The 17514-nt window shown below is 39.3% G+C and overlaps 1 protein-coding gene across 4 annotated transcripts in view; it reads left to right on the forward strand.

Moving 5' to 3' along the window:
* Positions 1–1103: 1103 nt before the first annotated feature.
* Positions 1104–17514, forward strand: part of sppl3 (signal peptide peptidase 3) — a 51748-nt gene continuing 35337 nt past the window's right edge. For 3 of the 4 annotated variants that reach the window (XR_006021858.1, XR_006021859.1, XM_042060490.1), the window contains exon 1: positions 1104–1650. Coding sequence is in view for 2 of the 4 variants with exons in the window: in XM_042060490.1 (XP_041916424.1) it covers positions 1628–1650 (23 nt within the window). In the remaining 2 variants the exon portion in view is untranslated. The remainder of the gene's footprint in view (positions 1651–17514) is intronic. The other variant, XM_042060492.1, reaches the window with a different exon arrangement.

Here is a 17514-nt window from a genome sequence, read left to right on the forward strand (position 1 = left end):
ACAGTTCAATGGCCCTGGGGACAAATGACTTCCTCAGCCTTTTAGTTGTGCATGGCAGTGAGCGAAGTCTCCAGCTGATCAAGCTCTTTTGCTTTATAATAGTGCTGTGGAGTGGATGACATTCATTGTCCAAGATGTTGATCAGTTTGCTCAGGGTCCTTTTATCTGATATTGAAGTGATGCACTCCAGTTCAGCCCCCACGACAGAGCCAGCTGTTTGCTTTTGTTCTGTAAGGCTGATAAACTAAGCATTTGGCCTACTCAGTCACAAGTCACTGTTTTCAGTTCAAACTTGTTCTTTTAGTGTCAACAAGTTACAAGTGTTTTTGTACAACAACTTACAAAAAAGGCTCACCAACTATGGAATAAACATGAATACAAAAAATATTTTTTGTCAGGCTTTGACCTTCACTAAGTCATTTGACATTTACGAAAACTTTTAGAAATGTAAGCCTATTTGATGGCACTGTGAAGGTAGTTGTGAAAACCCTGAACGAAATGGGTGGAAAAGTGTCTTGGAATGATGAACAATGACCTTTCTGTTAGGTGACCAGACTGACTGGCTCTGTTTTGTTTCTGCCCACAAACTGAACTCTATTTTGCAGACTAGCTTCCTAATTTCCTTTCAAAGATATTATCATTAAGTAGACTTAGGCTATCTAACTGTAGTAATGAAGTAGTTGGGGGGGGGGCAGACTAAGTGATAGGCTTTCAGAATCATAGTATCTTACTTCTAGAAATGTCCCATAAAAGTAGCCAAAGTCTACACAGGCCACATAAATAAACACTGAGCGCACCCTTTCTAATCACAACACGCAAGCCTTAAAAAAATCCTCACCTCACAGCAATCAAAAGTGCATACATTTATGAAACAATCAAAGAAATCATAAGGGTTGGGCTAATAAATGTTCAGCCGCACACACAGGGCGTGCAGGTCAACATTGTAAACAGAATTACAAGGAGTTGAAATGAAAAATATAGCGTTATAGATTGCATGACTTAAATGTGCCTACTAGGTTTCGAGCAGAGTGAATTGCGGGTGCTCGTTTCTAGGACTGTCGTTCATTGGAATACCTTGTAGACAACCCACTCCTTTCGGCAGGCTACACTTCATTGCTACACACGCTAGTCTATACACTCTCGCGGCTGTAGCAAACCACTGGCAAGGACGATAGTGCGCGTCCCCGTGACTCAGTCTCGCCACAGAAAACAAAGCTGCACGGCTTCCATTACAGCCAGCAGAACTCTGAGAAGATTTGCACAGAGACATCTGAAATCTCGTTCATAAGATGGATCTACGGCTAATTTAGGGACCGCAGATATAGAGGCCTGCTTGGAGGACAGTAAGACAGCAGGACACTTGCTATATTGACAAAACATTTTTCCGGACTGCTTTGTCTTGGCCAGCTAGCAAGCCATCATTGTCGTTTCTGTTGCCATCCATCCAGCTAGTCTGCTAGCTGAACAGCTACGGAAAACAGCGCCATGTTGTTGTCAAAAAGGGCTTGTTAGGAAGACAAATCTTGACTTAAAGGCGGAACATTTCCCCACCAGGACTCTCCGTTTTGCTTCAGGGATCCCGAATCTGTGCTCCAGTGGCGGAGCCATCGGACTGTCAATCGGCGACATGGCGGAGCAAAGCTACTCCTGGTGAGTGCGCATAGCCCTAGAATTCTAGTTGGTCAACAAGGCAACCTATACGATTCGAATTAAACCAAGAGCTTAATTATATCCAAAATATATATGAATATGCATACAGGTCTGTATGCAGTTGAAATATTGTTATCCCCTATAGAATTAAAGGGAGCTTCGTATGTGTTAGTGCTCTTATGAGCTAACCACTAGCTAGCCAGCTAACATCGGCTGTCTAACGTTAGCTAGCTGGTTAATTGTTGGCCGTAGAGGAAAATGGTTTAGTGGGTTAATCTGGTTCAGTGGGTTTGTAGCAAGAAACATCCTTTTGTACATGTATTCCACCACATTTGACCTATTGTCAACTTTAATGTGCATGATTTCCAAACAGGAAATGATAATTAGCTATCATGTATTTGCAAGTACAACATTGTAATGTATCCATATAGCTGAGAGTTGCTAGCCTATTGCTAAGTGGCTTTTTTTTATTTTCGTAACGTTAGCTGGGGTTGCTAGCCTGCCAACTAGCTGTGTATGCTAACTAGCCTCGCTAGCTTCATGTACTAGCTCAACAAAGAATAATCATGTACAGCTAGCATAGCATAATGGTTCATTACGAGATGACCAGCGTTAGCTAGCCATCTGAACTGAAATCTCATTCAATTGATCAGGTAACCTCGGTGTGCTGCAGTTGCTCGATTTATTCATTGCATGTCAGCACCTTTAGCTGATGCCAATATTACTCCTCCAGCTAATTTGCTATTGGAAATGGTTATCATAGGTATCGAGATAAAAAGTCTGAATCTGTGACAAAGTTGCAATTAAGATAAAGGTTCTGGCTATAACGAGACTTGATGATTGGATGTGGAGACATATGCTGAATCCCTTTACGTTTAGGGGCAGATTAAACGTTAGTAAAGCCCCTGTGCCACAAATGTTTTGTTTGTGTGATGCATGGATACCTCGAAGGTACGGGCGACCTAAAACTGTTTGCTCTTAGTCAATACCACTAAATCCTCTTTGTCCAACCTGATTAGCCGTATCTCACGTCGACATTAGTGCAGCGATGACCGCCTGTTGGCAGAAACGGTTTTCAGGTCATAGAATCAAGGTAATTCTTGAAAGTCCCAAACAACGTGGGCCCGCTAACTAAGACAAAACATTGATGCTTATCAGATTCTTTTTTTAGATTACAATCATGTGTATCCTCTGCTTTCTAAATGTTGAGGATACAGTATTATCCTTAAATACCGACCAATGAATTCAGTCTGGTCAATATTGTATTGTTTTGAGTTCGCTTTAAGCATGGATCCCCAAGCTTAAGGAAGACTACCAGTATTGTGGTGTGAGTGGTTTCAGGACGTGAATCCTCAGATAACCCATCTGCCAAGAATCCTTCAGGCGGCACAGCTGGTCAAATACCATCTCCCCTGAGTGACATGCCTTTCAGTCTCTCTCATCAACGCATCAAGAAGCGTCAAAAAATTACTCCCCAGATAATAAATATCACTGCCAGTCATGAGTGCTCTGTTCAACACACACACACACACAGACTCTGTTAAAAGTGACTGGGTTCAGCTAGCGTTGTTGGAGATGGGCAATGACAACACAGGTCCGTCTTTTGTAACCCTCCGTCTTGAGCGGCAAGGGCACTGAGACTTATTGTCAGGAGCAGAGAATGAGCTCACTGTGGAGTCAGCCTGCCTCAATGCGAGGAGCAACAGCAGCAGCAGCAGCAGCACCAAATGAGTGCTTGATGGCCGTTAATTCTGCAGCAGGAATGCTCTGGTCAGTGAGTCGAGAGGAAGAGTGCTCCAAAAGATATTTCCCCCCTCGTCCCTGGAATGCTGCTTGGTCACGACAAAAAAAAGAAAGAAAGAAAGAAAGAGTGAGAGAAAAAAGCAGATACCGCTTCCCTTGGCCCCTCCAATGTTGAAAGGGATGCTCATACTCGGTGAGGGATCAGAAAGAGGATCCTACCTCATCCAGAGTTATAGCTTCAGGGTTATTGCCCGATTAACCGTAGCACAAAAGCAGCATATTTTCACAATGAAGCCTAACTGCACCTACAGCTGTGTGTTACAGCAGAGTGTTGCATCTCTGCAGCCACACATGTGCAGGATTTTGACATTTTTGTATGAGCGTTATCTTCTGCTCAAAATGTGTTGCAGTTGTTGATTATGGTGTTCCTGTGTGGTTCTAGGGTAATAGTTGTTTGTGGTTTAGAGAGACTAACAGTTAGACCGTCTGAGCCACCAATACAGATAATCTACAGTTCATATTAGTCATACATGACTACTGGGTCATTCAGCTTTTATTCCTGCTTTTGTGGGGTTTTTTCCCCTGTTTTTTCTTTTCACATTCACAAACTCAGAAGTACTACAGGTGTATAAACTTGTACCATCCATCTCTTACATAGTTCGTCACTGTCAGAGCCATCATCATTCTTTTTATTTAGTATGCATACTGTCTCAATGTAAACAGTTTCATTAGATGTACAGTAGCATTTGATTTGGTTAAATGCAATAAGCAGTTTAACTATTGCGTTTAATTTTAACTTTAAACCAGCCTCTCATTCCTCGTATGGAAATTTATGTTTGGGTGTGTTGAATCATTTCGGATGCTAGAAATATTTTTGTCAGTAATGCCAGGGATAGTTTGGAACAACTGTGTAAGATCCCTTCACTCATTTTTTGGCACAGTACTTGAGATGCCTAATAACAAGAACAGATTCCCCAAGCTAGGGTCTGTACTTGCCCCACCCTTTAGAAATCTTATTTAGCAGAGTACATAATAATAGCCATCACATGTAGCTAGCCAAGAACAGCTTTCTGTGTCTTGTATTATTATTATTATTATTATTATTATTATTATTATTATTATTATTATTATTATTATTAGTATTATTATTATATTCCTTTATTTGTTTTGGTTGGAGGTTGAAGTTGCTGATTGTTGTTGTGATGGTGTAGGCTGTGTTTTATCCATGACTCTAGAAACTTCCTTAGCACTTTAGGGCTGTATGTAACAGTTGTACACAATGCCCTTCATGGTAATCTTTTCAAACCATATTGGGAAAAATCTAGCAAAGACATAATTGGTCAGGATAAATAGTTAGCAGCTAAATCTCAGATATGTGAGATGCTGCATCATGGCCAATAGGTAAAAATTTCTAATTGTACATGAACTTCTGTTGACTTAAGGATCACCCACAGGGAAATGTTACAGAAGCCTCTATGCTCCTAAATGTTATCAACACATGTATATGGAAAACTGTATGTTCATTTTGTTATCAGTACTTCTAGTTACTTAGCCAATTTATACACAAATCCGACGAGCATTCTATGTAGGCTGCCATCTTATGGCGACGCCATTACTGAGCTGTTACTGGTATGTAAACAAACCTCCGTGATAACGCACCCTCAATGACCGCTATAGCCAGGCAGTATGGCTTGTTGGGTTGATTATGTTAGACAGTGGCCTCCAGTCACAGAAAGGTACAAGCGATCTTACAGATTATTTATGAAAATAGCTTAGAGTAGAGAATGGGGAAATAAAGACATAATTGGGAACAGGTTGATATTATCTACTACAGTGTTTCTCAAACTTTTTCAGACCAAGGACCACATAACCAAAAAAAAAAACCCTTCACGGACAACCTAGCTAAAAAAAAAGATTTCAACAGTGTATTACACAACAGACCTGCTCACTGAACCACCTTGCTTATTGTCTTTGCACCTTGCTTATTGTGTCAGAGGATTTATATGATTTAAACTGGTGTAGCTTACATAAGCAGTGTTGCAGAACAGTTTGGATTTACATACAAGTTGGATCAATGTTGCAAACAACTCATCTATATTATATTTTACCACATCTGCTTGCGGACCACTTGGGGTGGCTTGCGGACCACCAGTGGTCCCCGGACCACACTTTGAGAAACACTGATCTACTTAACTACTGTAGCTAGCTAACGTTAGCTAGGCTAGCTAATGAGGAAACTATACAAATATCTGTCCATTTGGCAACAATAAATAAATTAATAAATAAATGGATATCAAATAAATAAATTCATGTTTTTCATTTGTGACCATTGTTTATCTAATTTTCACATTTAAAAAAAAAAGGGTAAGGTACAGTTAACTGCTATCTGTGCAAACCTGGGCTCGACTGGGCAGTCGAACCGGGGTATTTTGTGTATCTCACATTGTTTTTTCTTCGAACTGGTAATTTTATTGCTGCTATTGGAACAATTAGCCCATTTCACAAGATGGGGCCGCTGTGTAAATCAACTTCCTGTGGAAGAGCACTGTTCCATAGACCGCAAAAGAAATAGCCACAGGAAAGACAGAAACAGGAAGACGTTTTACCCTGCCAATTAAGGTATCATTAACGTCAATGAGGCCGGACACCTGGACACTGTGAAATTGGTCTATTGAAAACGGAACGTGTTTTCCCACTCGACATTATAAAAGAAGTAGTGAGACGGTCGTAAATCGCGGGCTGTTATCCCAGTAGACGCAACCAATCCAATAGGAGGCACTGGCGCAACGCTACCCAGCAACAGCTCAGTAATGTCGCCCGCTTACTTCCGGTAGTTTCGCTGGATTCGTGTATAGGCAGCTCATGGCGTTACTTCTTTGAGTTTCACACAGCATTGGGTATTCCGATGGAATGCCGTTTTAGTGGCCAAGTTGTGCTTCTAGGACCTGGACATTTTCTCCTCGCACATTTCCTTTGATATGATGTTGGCACTATGCTTTATTGCTGTTCCTCTGTTGTCTGGTATCTGAATATCCCCCCCCCCCATAAAAAGCTGTTTGACATTAGCAGTCCTGACAGTGTTCCAATGCCTTAGCCAATGCTGCTCTGTCAAATGTGATGCTTGATGTTATGTTTAAATAATAGGACATATACTATGAGCATGTAAGTTCCATCAAACAGCCATGCAGCACTGCTTCTCCCCTCCTGTGACTTGTGTTGATTGCTATGGTTGTCGTTAGTGATTGGCAGCCTCCATATAAAGGCCTCTAAGTATAACAGTTGGTCAGTGAAACTCTGACCACATTTGCACGAGTGAGATGAACTCAATATGAGCGGTCAAAACGATGACACGTCAGTGGTGCTAATATACCCATCTGTCTGTCACTCTCTCCGCTTTGGGTTTGTACGCACCCCCCCACCCTAATCCCAACTCTGCGTGAGTGGTGCGCGCTTGCGGCTAAAGAGCAGTGGATTTGTGTCCCTGTGAAAATGGCACCTTCCTCTCACTCCTGTTGAGTGCCCTTGGGCAAAGCACTTACCCCCCAGTGCCCCTGCAGAGCTGCCCAGCGCTTAGCAGTAAAGAAGCCTGATAATGAGAGCCTTCATATGGGAGCCTGTTTATGTGACTCCGTCCATGTACCTTGTGTGGTGGTTTGTATTTTGGTATCTATGTAAAAATTGTGAAGCCTCTTTGATTGTCTTGAAAAGCACTATAAAAATGAAATGTATTATTATTTAAGGCTGAAACGATTCATCGAGTTACTCAAATAACTCTAATAACTCGATTACAAAAATTACTCGAGGCAAAAACCCTGCCTCGAAGCCTCGTTAAATTCCTATGATGCGCACTATACGCGCAGGGATTTTATTGTTCCACACGGACCGTTGTTCGGGAAGCACACCACTAGCGTGTGAATCGTGATGCATTCTGAATCATAGATTATGTCTATGTTCTGAATTAGCTGGCACGATGGACGGAGTCAAGATGTCCATAAATGGCAGAGAATGTCTAAAGTTTTCAAGTAAAGTTTTGGGATCATTACATACTCAAAAAGGAAAAGAACAAGCATCTGAACCGAAAACATGCACTCCATGCTGTTTCACCAAGCGTCAATAAAGTAGGCTATCTATCAATCTATCTAGCCTATCTATCATCTATCTACGTAGCCTATAGCCTGCATTGATGTTGGCTGATTTTAATCACATACTGTATTTGTAGCGATGTCGATATAATGTTTAGCTTTTTATGTTTTTAAGTAGTAAACTTATTCACGTTCAATTGCAAGACAGTATGCCTAAAAAAGAACCCATTTTTATACACGCATGCATGCACCCTCATCTTCCCTCATGCACCGCACGCGTGCACACACACACACACACACACAGGTTGCTGGGTTACCATAGCAAATAGGCTCACCCCAGAAATTATTTTTTAGTAGCCTAATGGTAGGCTATTTTTTAGTAGCCTAATGGTAACATTATTTGTTAGTAGCCTAATGGTAAATGCTGCAGGTGTAGAAATCTACATAAAACAGATATTTACTTTGATGTCAAGTCTAGATTACAGCATGAAACTTGTTGTGCATATTAATACATTAAATTGCTTTCCCTCTTCTCCCTCCCAGCACTTCACAACATAGTATGGACAGCTTTGTTCGCCCAGCTAAGTCATGCACAAGAGGCTGCAATTTTACAGAGAGCATTTTGAACATTATTTAATTGATGGCACTGGCACTTATAAACACTAAATGGGTAAATTGCAATAAATGGGCTTAGTTTTGGAGCCAAATGTTGGAGTTAGAATAAATACCTCTGTGCCAATTGCTTGATCATTTTACAGCCATGTCATTTTCGTTATGCATTATTTGTTTTGGTTGTTTAAAAATGCAAAAAAAAAATATCCGATTAATCGATCGATAAAGTGCTAGAATAATCGATTACAAAAAGAATCGATAGCTGCAGCCCTATTATTATTGTTATTCACAGCAGTCATGGCAGCTTAACGAGGGTTAGAATGGTATGTTGCTTGGTATAGTGTTCCCTCAGCTGTAGCTGCCATTTACAATTTATTCTAATAAGATAGAAAAAGAGCAAGGGAGGGCTAGGCCTATATGCTGCAGCCACATCCGGGCATAAAAAAAAAAAGGTTTGGTTCCTGTTGGTTGTCAGTTGAGGCCATGGGTCGGTAGGGAATTTTTTCCCCCAGTGGCAGTAAGGGATAGGTAGAATATCAGTCCCTCCAGGATTTCACGAGGTTTTTTGAGACTGTTTCGACCTAAAATGCCTGGATGGAAGTTGCAGTGTTTTTAGCTGTTTCTTGTGGAGAAATTGCCGGAGGAAGTTTGCAAAAATAGTTATGATTTTTTTTTTTTTTTAATTTAGGGCAATTAAGGTTAGTAAGGATTACAGAAAGGATTCAATCAATCAATCAGAACAGCAAAGGCTTACAGAAAATCAAAGTAGGCCTACTTTATTTGTGAAAATGCTTTGACTGAGCTAATTCACAAAGCAGTATAACCTTTCGAAGAACTGTCCAAAAAAGACAGTCACCTAAAGAGATGGCATCATGTCATATGTTTCAATACATTCATATATTTTGTAATTCATATTAAGTTCATATCTTTTTAATAATTCATAGTCTGTGGCCTGCATAATTACTAATAGCCAAGTAAGTATCTAGTAATTTCATATCGATGTAAACTATTTGACTACACTTATGTTTAATGTCATTACATTGGTGGTGTACGTCTAATTGACTGCCTGCCCCTTTAAGGACGTGAGAGTAGCCTAATTACATTTCTGAGTGGATTGGAAGGCTTGCATCTCACTGTGTTCGGCTACGAGTGTAAATCACTTTTTGCATAGTGCATTACGATATGTGGATGCAATTGGGAATGTCTTCTATGTCATTAGTTAAAATAAATGTTAAAAAAAACAACTCGAATGAAATCATTCTTGGATCATAGAAGAGGTAAATGTCTTGCAATTTTATTAATTTCTATGATTTTGGTAGCACAACTCAAACTAAGCCCACAAGCTAGCAAACATGACATAAGCTAAAAGGACATATCCAGGTAAACGTTTGCCAATGGGTTGCATAGCCTACTCAAATGTCAGTAAACCAAGTAGGCCTTAATTAACTTACTTTCATAGCCTAGGTAGGTTAGCAACACCAGGTTGAGAGATGCAAGTAAGCAGATCATTAACGTTAGCCTTCTATTTATTGTCATCAAAACTGCAGAGGAACAAACACGTTAGGGCAGTCTTTGGTGTCATATGCAGAAGGTGCAGAAGTAAGTGTGCCATCTGGCTCAATATTCTGCGCGAGGGACTGTTGTGGTAGGTGAAATTTCACGGTGAAACTACAATGATTGGTCAAATTTGCAAAAAAGTAGCGGTGTTTGGACAAAATTGCGAGTGCCTTGGTAAGTGACGAAAACAATCGTCTTCGTGAACAGCTGTACATAGGCTACTTTGTAAAAGAGAGAATACGCTCATCCCTATACATAACGCAAGGGGTAATTAATGTAATTATAGTTCGCTTTTTATTTGTGGATTTATTTAATGTAGCTTATACTATTTAGTGTTATTTCTTCCCCAAGCTCATAAAATAAATTTGGGTCGCACATAAATTGACAGGGTCGGTCGGAAACCGGAACCCAAGAAAATTTTTTTATGCCCCATCCATCAATCAATCAATCAATCAGAACAGCAAACTAAACCAAATAGGGGAAAAGTCACTATAGTCATGTCATACTAATTTTAAATTGAAAAACAGATTCACCTGCATTGCTTAAGACTATTTGGGAGGGAGCCAATCTTTAGCTTCAGTGACAACAAGCTAGGTTAGGGGATGTTTGAGATCCTTCCCATCTGTGTCTGTGTAAAGAGGAAGTGTGCACACTGCAGTTTGATACCAGAGCGCTGTGTGAAGACGAGTGGCTTTAAGCACAGGGCCTTACCCCAAATCCTGGAAGCACAGCGCACAGCTCATAGCTCATTCTCATGGCACACAAAATCATCCACTTTTTAATTATTATTTTTTTTCTTTAATAGGGCATCAAGAGTGCTTCCGCTAAATAGCTTTCTTCCGAGTACCATGTTCAGCACATGAGTGAATGTTATGGGCCAGTTACGAAGTCACATTATCTGATTTGAAGAATTCTGAGACTCAAAGAAAAGCAGAAGCAAAATGAAGTGTCTAGTACCACTAATGGACAGGAAGTTGTAGGCATGAAATGTGGTGAAAAGGTCATATGTTCATAATACATAGAGAACTACATGGGGAGTCGGAGAGCACATACCTCTGCAAAGGTCAAAAACTATATTTCACAATATTCCTAATGTCACAAAAAGTGAAGTATAATTCTTGGATTTGCCCCTGGAAACGAAACGACTCCAAAGTGGGTTTTTCAGTGGCCCGTACTGCTGCGCTCCTCCACTAAGTTTTATGAAAATCATCCCGATAGTGTTTGTGCTGACTGACAGACAAAAACATACACAATATCTCCTTGGCAGCGAAATAAAGAGAAGTTTCTGAGAGTACAGGAACCTGAAACCTTGGTCATGTAAGGCCAATTAGAGTAATTTCTTCATGCCATAACTTCCTCAAATATGCCCAGGGTTCAAGATGTTACTGTGTCACTTACCACCGGAGACTGTTTTGTGGTAATACTAATTGCAGGGTGGCCGCGGGTCCGCAAAAAGTCCTAAAACCACACAAATAAGGCCTTAAAGTATTAAATTGTCTTAAATTCAGATTGGATGGGTCTTTAATATTTGTTTAGTCATGTCACCCTGAATATGCAGGCAATCTGTTCTGCCAGGTTGAATAATTATTCCAAATTTGGGGTCATCAAACATAGTCATACAATTAAGGTTTGGTATGAGTGTTCTTTCAAAGAAATGTGATGTGCGTCTGCGCGAGAGATACTGAAACCAACCTGTTTGAAGGCTACGAGGTAACGAAATTTAATAGAACAAAGACTACGAGGTAACAACCAGTGTTGGGCAAGTTACTTCAAAATCGTAATACATTATGTATTACTTATTACTGTCATTTCAAAGTAATTCATTACATTATAATATTACTGTCTCTGAATTGTAAGCCATTACACTACTATTGTATTACTTTTAAGTTACTTTTACCAAAATATCTAGAAATATGGATTTGGAATTCTAAATGCAGTTTATTATGCTCAATGCAGCTCATTGCACTTCTAATGGAGGGTGATGTGGTACAACATAATGACTGAGCTAGGCTTAAGGCTAACAACAGTAGAATGCAATAGGTGCAGTGATGGCTCATGATTCAATACAAGGGACAATCATAGCCAGAATTTTGTTAAAAGAAGACAAAAGGTCAAAGTCTGGTCAATCGTGATAGAAATGCTGTAACTTCAGGCTTAGGCCTACTAAAATCAACAGAGAGCCCACTACCTGTATATTGTAACCCAAAACTTAAAGACATGTCAGGATAGGCTACACAGTGCAGCTACTGGCCATTTTGGTGCCCTAACTGGTGAAATACAGTATTAACCTAAGTATGTCATCATATGGCCAACTATAAAGATGTAATCTGCCTGTTCCCAGGGATGGGTAGTATTTCTGAAACATGTAATATGTGTTTCAAATGCAAAATAGTATTTTGTAATTTGTATTTTATTGGGTTGAAGGAAAGGGCTCTGTATTTTGTATCAAAATACTTTATTGGTGTGTATTTTTGTATTTTAAAAATACTGCAAAATACTATATGTGAAAAACACAAAAAAAGTAGATACTACACACAGGTGTAATGAATAATTGGTAATTAGGCAACAATGGTTTATGTTTATCACAATCAGCTAATGTGAGAACAGCTGTGTTCAACAACACTTACAGCTTTTCAGTATTGCTGAAACATCAGCTCTGGTCTGAAACACTGGTGTGAAGTGGTACGCAAGTAAAGATGAGCAAGTTTACCTGTGCAAGTTCACATGGACACTGACAAAGGCAACCATGTCCCATTGTCTCCATGCCAATCTTTAACAGAAAAATGTCAGATATCTCAACCACAATGACATCAATAGATGGTAAGGTGTTGAGTGTGTTTGAATTCCCTTCCTTGTAGCATCCTTTTCTGCATTCCACAGAGAGGAGAAGTTCACCTTGTTTAATTAAATAACAATTATATTTCCTTCCCTAGCTGCATACTTGAGGTTGGAGATATTAAGGCATGTCAAGTCTCTCACATACTGGAACTTCAAGATACATAGCCGTATGATTTTCTTATTCAGTTCTGCACTGGACTTGAATTACGAATTTTGGCACAGATACACAATTATGATTTTGGCCAATTGATTATAATGTGTTTAATTGAAAGCTCTGTCAGTCATTTGGATAAGCATCAGCTAGATGACTAAATGTAAATGTAATTGCATTGTAATGCCTTACATTGCCGCGTTACAGCAAAAAGCAATATATTACAGTAATTACATTACTTTTGTAACTCGTTACTCCCAACACTGGTAACAACATTGAATAGAACAAAGTTGATTCTTGAAACTTCCATAAAATCGGAGCAGAGACTGGATAATACACTGTCTAGCATTGAGTATTGTACAGTCAGATTTGAATATAACGTGGCCAAAAGCTATTGTAGTCTAATTATTCTTCCTGTTTAATAAAGATCTCCAAATCATAGATTTACGCCTATCTGCTTCGCCGTTTACCATACACAAAAACTGGTATTGTGTTTTCTGAATTGTTACTCAGACATTCAAATGAAATTTCGTTAAAAAGCATATAGCCTAAAAAGCATATAGCCTTTCCTCCTTTTGCCTATATAATATACTACTGTAATATAATTACTGTTGTTTTAGGAAGTATTTCTCATGCAAGCGTCACTTTGACTGCTTCGAAGTGCATGTATAACAATATAGCATACGAATAATAATTGTGATAATGATAATGATAATTGTATGCACCCATATAGATAGATTTGTGGGCCCATCCTTAGATTGTGGGGGTTGGGTTTCCCTTGGTGTGTGCCCCAAAGTCTACCATGACCAGGGATTATGGTGATTTTACCATACTGCTCATTTTGAACAGACATCAGTGTGTTTACTTGGAAAGAGTGCTGTATATTTCCATATTTTTTGATTTGTATACATCTTAAGTTTGGTCTTAAATTTAATTTCGAAGTGGTATTAAAAGGTCTTGTTTATACCTATAGACACCCTGTGTCTGGTCATGGTTATATAATTCAAATTTCATATTCATAGTCTCTGACTTTATGTGGTTACTATCTTCATTTGATGTGTAAACAGCTCAGAGGAAACAGACTTGAGATTGAGGATGGTACATCTGAATATACAGGAGGAAGTCCTCATCTATGTTCACACAGGATCTTTCTCCTTTTCACTCGCAATTAATTAACATTGCCAATACTGTAGGATCTTAATTAATCAGTTTTAAATGAAGCATTCCCAGCGACGCTTTGATGGTGCTCTCACCACAGTAGTTAGTTAGAATGCCACGCTCAATTGAGTGTAAGTAAGTCTTTGTATACTCATTGCTGACCCAGTGACATCATTCAGGGTGAATTCTAGAATGTCTGTACTCTCTATTGACAGGAAGTCCATACATCCATTTTTTTCAGTCATTCATTCTCAATAGCTTGTTTCTTTCAGCTGTAGTGTTTAGCTTTCTGGAATATGACATACGTTGGAAGTCTGTTTGAGTGTTTATTTGAGCATTATCGCGCGTGAATCGTGATGCATTCTGAATCATAGATTATGTCTATGTTCTGAATTAGCTGGCGCGATGGACGGAGTCAAGATGTCAATAAATGGCAGAGAATGTCTAAAGTTTTCAAGTAAAGTTTTGGGATCATTACATACTCAAAAAGGAAAAGAGCAAGCATCTGAACCGAAAACATGCACTCCATGCTGTTTCACCAAGCGTCAATAAAGTAGGCTATCTATCAATCTATCTAGCAGCCTATCTATCATCTATCTACATAGCCTATAGCCTACATTGATGTTGGCTGATTTTTAATCACATACTGTATTTGTAGCGATGTCTTGATATAATGTTTAGCTTTTTATGTTTTTAAGTAGTAAACTTATTCACGTTCAATTGCAAGACAGTATGCCTAAAAAAGAACCCCTTTTTATACACGCATGCATGCACCCTCATCTTCCCTCACGCACCGCACGCGTGCACACACACACACACACACACACACACACACACACACACACACACAGGTTGCTGGGTTACCATAGCAAATAGGCTCACCCCAGAAATTATTTTTTAGTAGCCTAATAGTAAAATTATTTGTTAGTAGCCTAATGGTAGGCTATTTTTTAGTAGCCCAATTGTAAAATTATTTGTTAGTAGCCTAATGGTAAATGCTGCAGGTGTAGAAATCTACATAAAACAGATATTTACTTTGATGTCAGGTCTAGATTACAGCATGAAACTTGTTGTGCATATTAATACATTAAATTGCTTTCCCTCTTCTCCCTCCCAGCACTTCACAACATGGTATGGACAGCTTTGTTCGCCCAGCTAAGTCATGCACAAGAGGCTGCAATTTTACAGAGAGCATTTTGAACATTATTTAATTGTTGGCACTGGCACTTATAAACACTAAATGGGTAAATTGCAATAAATGGGCTTAGTTTTGGAGCCAAATGTTGGAGTTAGAATAAATACCTCTGTGCCAATTACTTGATCATTTTACAGCCATGTCAGTTTCGTTATGCATTATTTGTTTTGGTTGTTTAAAAATGCAAAAAAAAAAAAATGTCCGATTAATCGATCGATAAAGTGCTAGATTAATCGATTACAAAAAGAATCGATAGCTGCAGCCCTACCTAGCTCGAGTTGCTACAGTCAGCTAACGCAGCCAGGAAGCTACAGCGCTGCACTCTAGGGGCATGTCTGTGAGCTCCCATATCGCCCACAACCCCCCCCATAGGAAAACTAGAGGGCAATCTATAGATCCAGAGCTGTTAGTCATATTAATACTGTTACTAATATACTAATACTATGCCGATTTTATGCCGGTCAAATGCACTCGCCTGCTGCAATTGTAACAACACCCAGCTGAGTTTGCAAAGTTTGAAGAAGCTAGCAACCAGGCCAACACTCGGGACAGAAAGTGCTAATAGGCTATTGAGTTTTTCTATGCAGCAAACGCTGTGCTTTGCCATATTGCGTGGAATTTACTAAGCTGTCAGCAGCGACATACAGTAGTCCTAGTAATTCTACTCCACTTGAAAAAAAAATACTAGAACTATTTACTGCACGTAGACTAGGGCTATGCCTAGCAGATTTAGAAGTGGATGTTGTGAAAGTGAACAAACGATAGCCAGTGTTGGGAATGTTACTTTAAAAAAAGGACCTCAAGGAGGTGGCTTCTGCCTCACTGTTTGCGTGCTTCATTAGCACATATGCACAACCTTTCCCTCCATGCCACAGCCGAGCTGTGACCACACTTATACCTTTCTTAATATAGTTATTTATACATAGATATATAGACTTTATTCTTGCACTGTTGCACTGTTTGACTTACTCGTTTGACTTACTCATTTGCACCATCACCATGACACTCATTCACAAAGAGCACCTTACCTTACGCACAGAGGACCACAGGCTCCGTCCCTGCTTCAGTCATTGCAAGCGCACCTGATTGATTAATCACCCACTATGTGGATACTGTTTTTTAGAATTGATTTAGATTAAGTTTTATTTAGTATAATTTGTATTTTAGTATATTAGTATATTCTTTATCTTCTACAGTCTTCTACTTATTGCTTAGTTGTGTTTTTTTATATTATATACTTTTAATTACTTTTTCTGCTGTTAGTGAATGTGTGTATGTATGTTGTCTGTATGCTACTGTGACTTTGAATTTCCCCTAGGGATCAATGAAGTATCTATCTATCTATCTATCTATCTATCTATCTAAAAAAGTAATTAGTTATAGTTACTCACTACTTGTTCCAAAAAGTAACTGAATTACTCTATGATAAGAGTAACTCGTTACCAGGGAAAGTAACTATTTGCGTTACTGTTACAAAAAAAATGTTGCTATATGTCAAAGAATTTGGATTTTTTGAGCAGCCAGTTGAAATGAGTAGAACAGACAGGTGTTTGTAGGCTACATAACTTTCGATATTTATTAGATAGATAGATAGATAGATAGATAGATTCTTTCTTTCTTTCTTTCTTTCTTTCTTTCTTTCTTTATCCCCAAGGGGAAATTCAAGATATTGCACATCGACAGACCTACGGTTGACTTCAGCCTGTGTCATAAGTTTTTGTTGTGAGGCAGAAAGATCTAGCTTTTGCTGCTTGGAGGACTGCTCCGAGTCCTTCTTTGCTAGTGGATGGTGAGCTATCATCTGTGGTGAAGGTATCGGTGTTTTTGGCCACTAGCTTTAGATGCGTGTGTGAGATGCTTCATTAAATTAGAGTTGCTTACAACGGATGTCGACAAAGTCTTCGCTCCTGGACATGATGTACACATTACATGCACGTTCTTGCCCTGATGATTTTGAAGTAGTGCTTATATCTCCACCTTGAAAATGCCAACTTTCCGGATTGCTCCTGACCTCTGCTGTTTAGTCGAATCTCTATTTTAGCTGTTGCGTGTGTGTGGCACGTGTGCTGGCAAGTGTGTAAAAACACTGGCTCTGATTGGCTATCATGAAACATGACTCTGCCTTAGCCAATCATAATCGCTTACGTCGTTATTAACCCACCCCCTTACTAGCTGTGAGCCAGGGTGCGTTCGGATTACACAGTTTATTCAATCAATGCATAGTAACGCACCGCATTTAACGTCCAGTAACGTTAACAGCGTTGTAACGACGGGAAAAGTAATTAGTTATTACCCCGTTAAAAATAACGTCATTACCTAACGCCGTTCTTTTAAACAGCGTTATTCCAAACACTGACGATAGCCTATTAGAAAGGCAAACAAAAGTTAAAGTTGTTTTGACATTGTAGCCTACAATGAAGAAAACTGATGCTCTGAATACTGAATCAGCTGTCTCTGAAAGTTTCTATAGCCTAATTGATGCATTTAACCGGAATTTGGATTTAAGTTTTTCACCGCAAAAACAGACG

The sequence above is a fragment of the Alosa sapidissima genome, chromosome 13, assembly GCF_018492685.1.
Source record: "Alosa sapidissima isolate fAloSap1 chromosome 13, fAloSap1.pri, whole genome shotgun sequence".
Taxonomy (NCBI): domain Eukaryota; kingdom Metazoa; phylum Chordata; class Actinopteri; order Clupeiformes; family Clupeidae; genus Alosa; species Alosa sapidissima.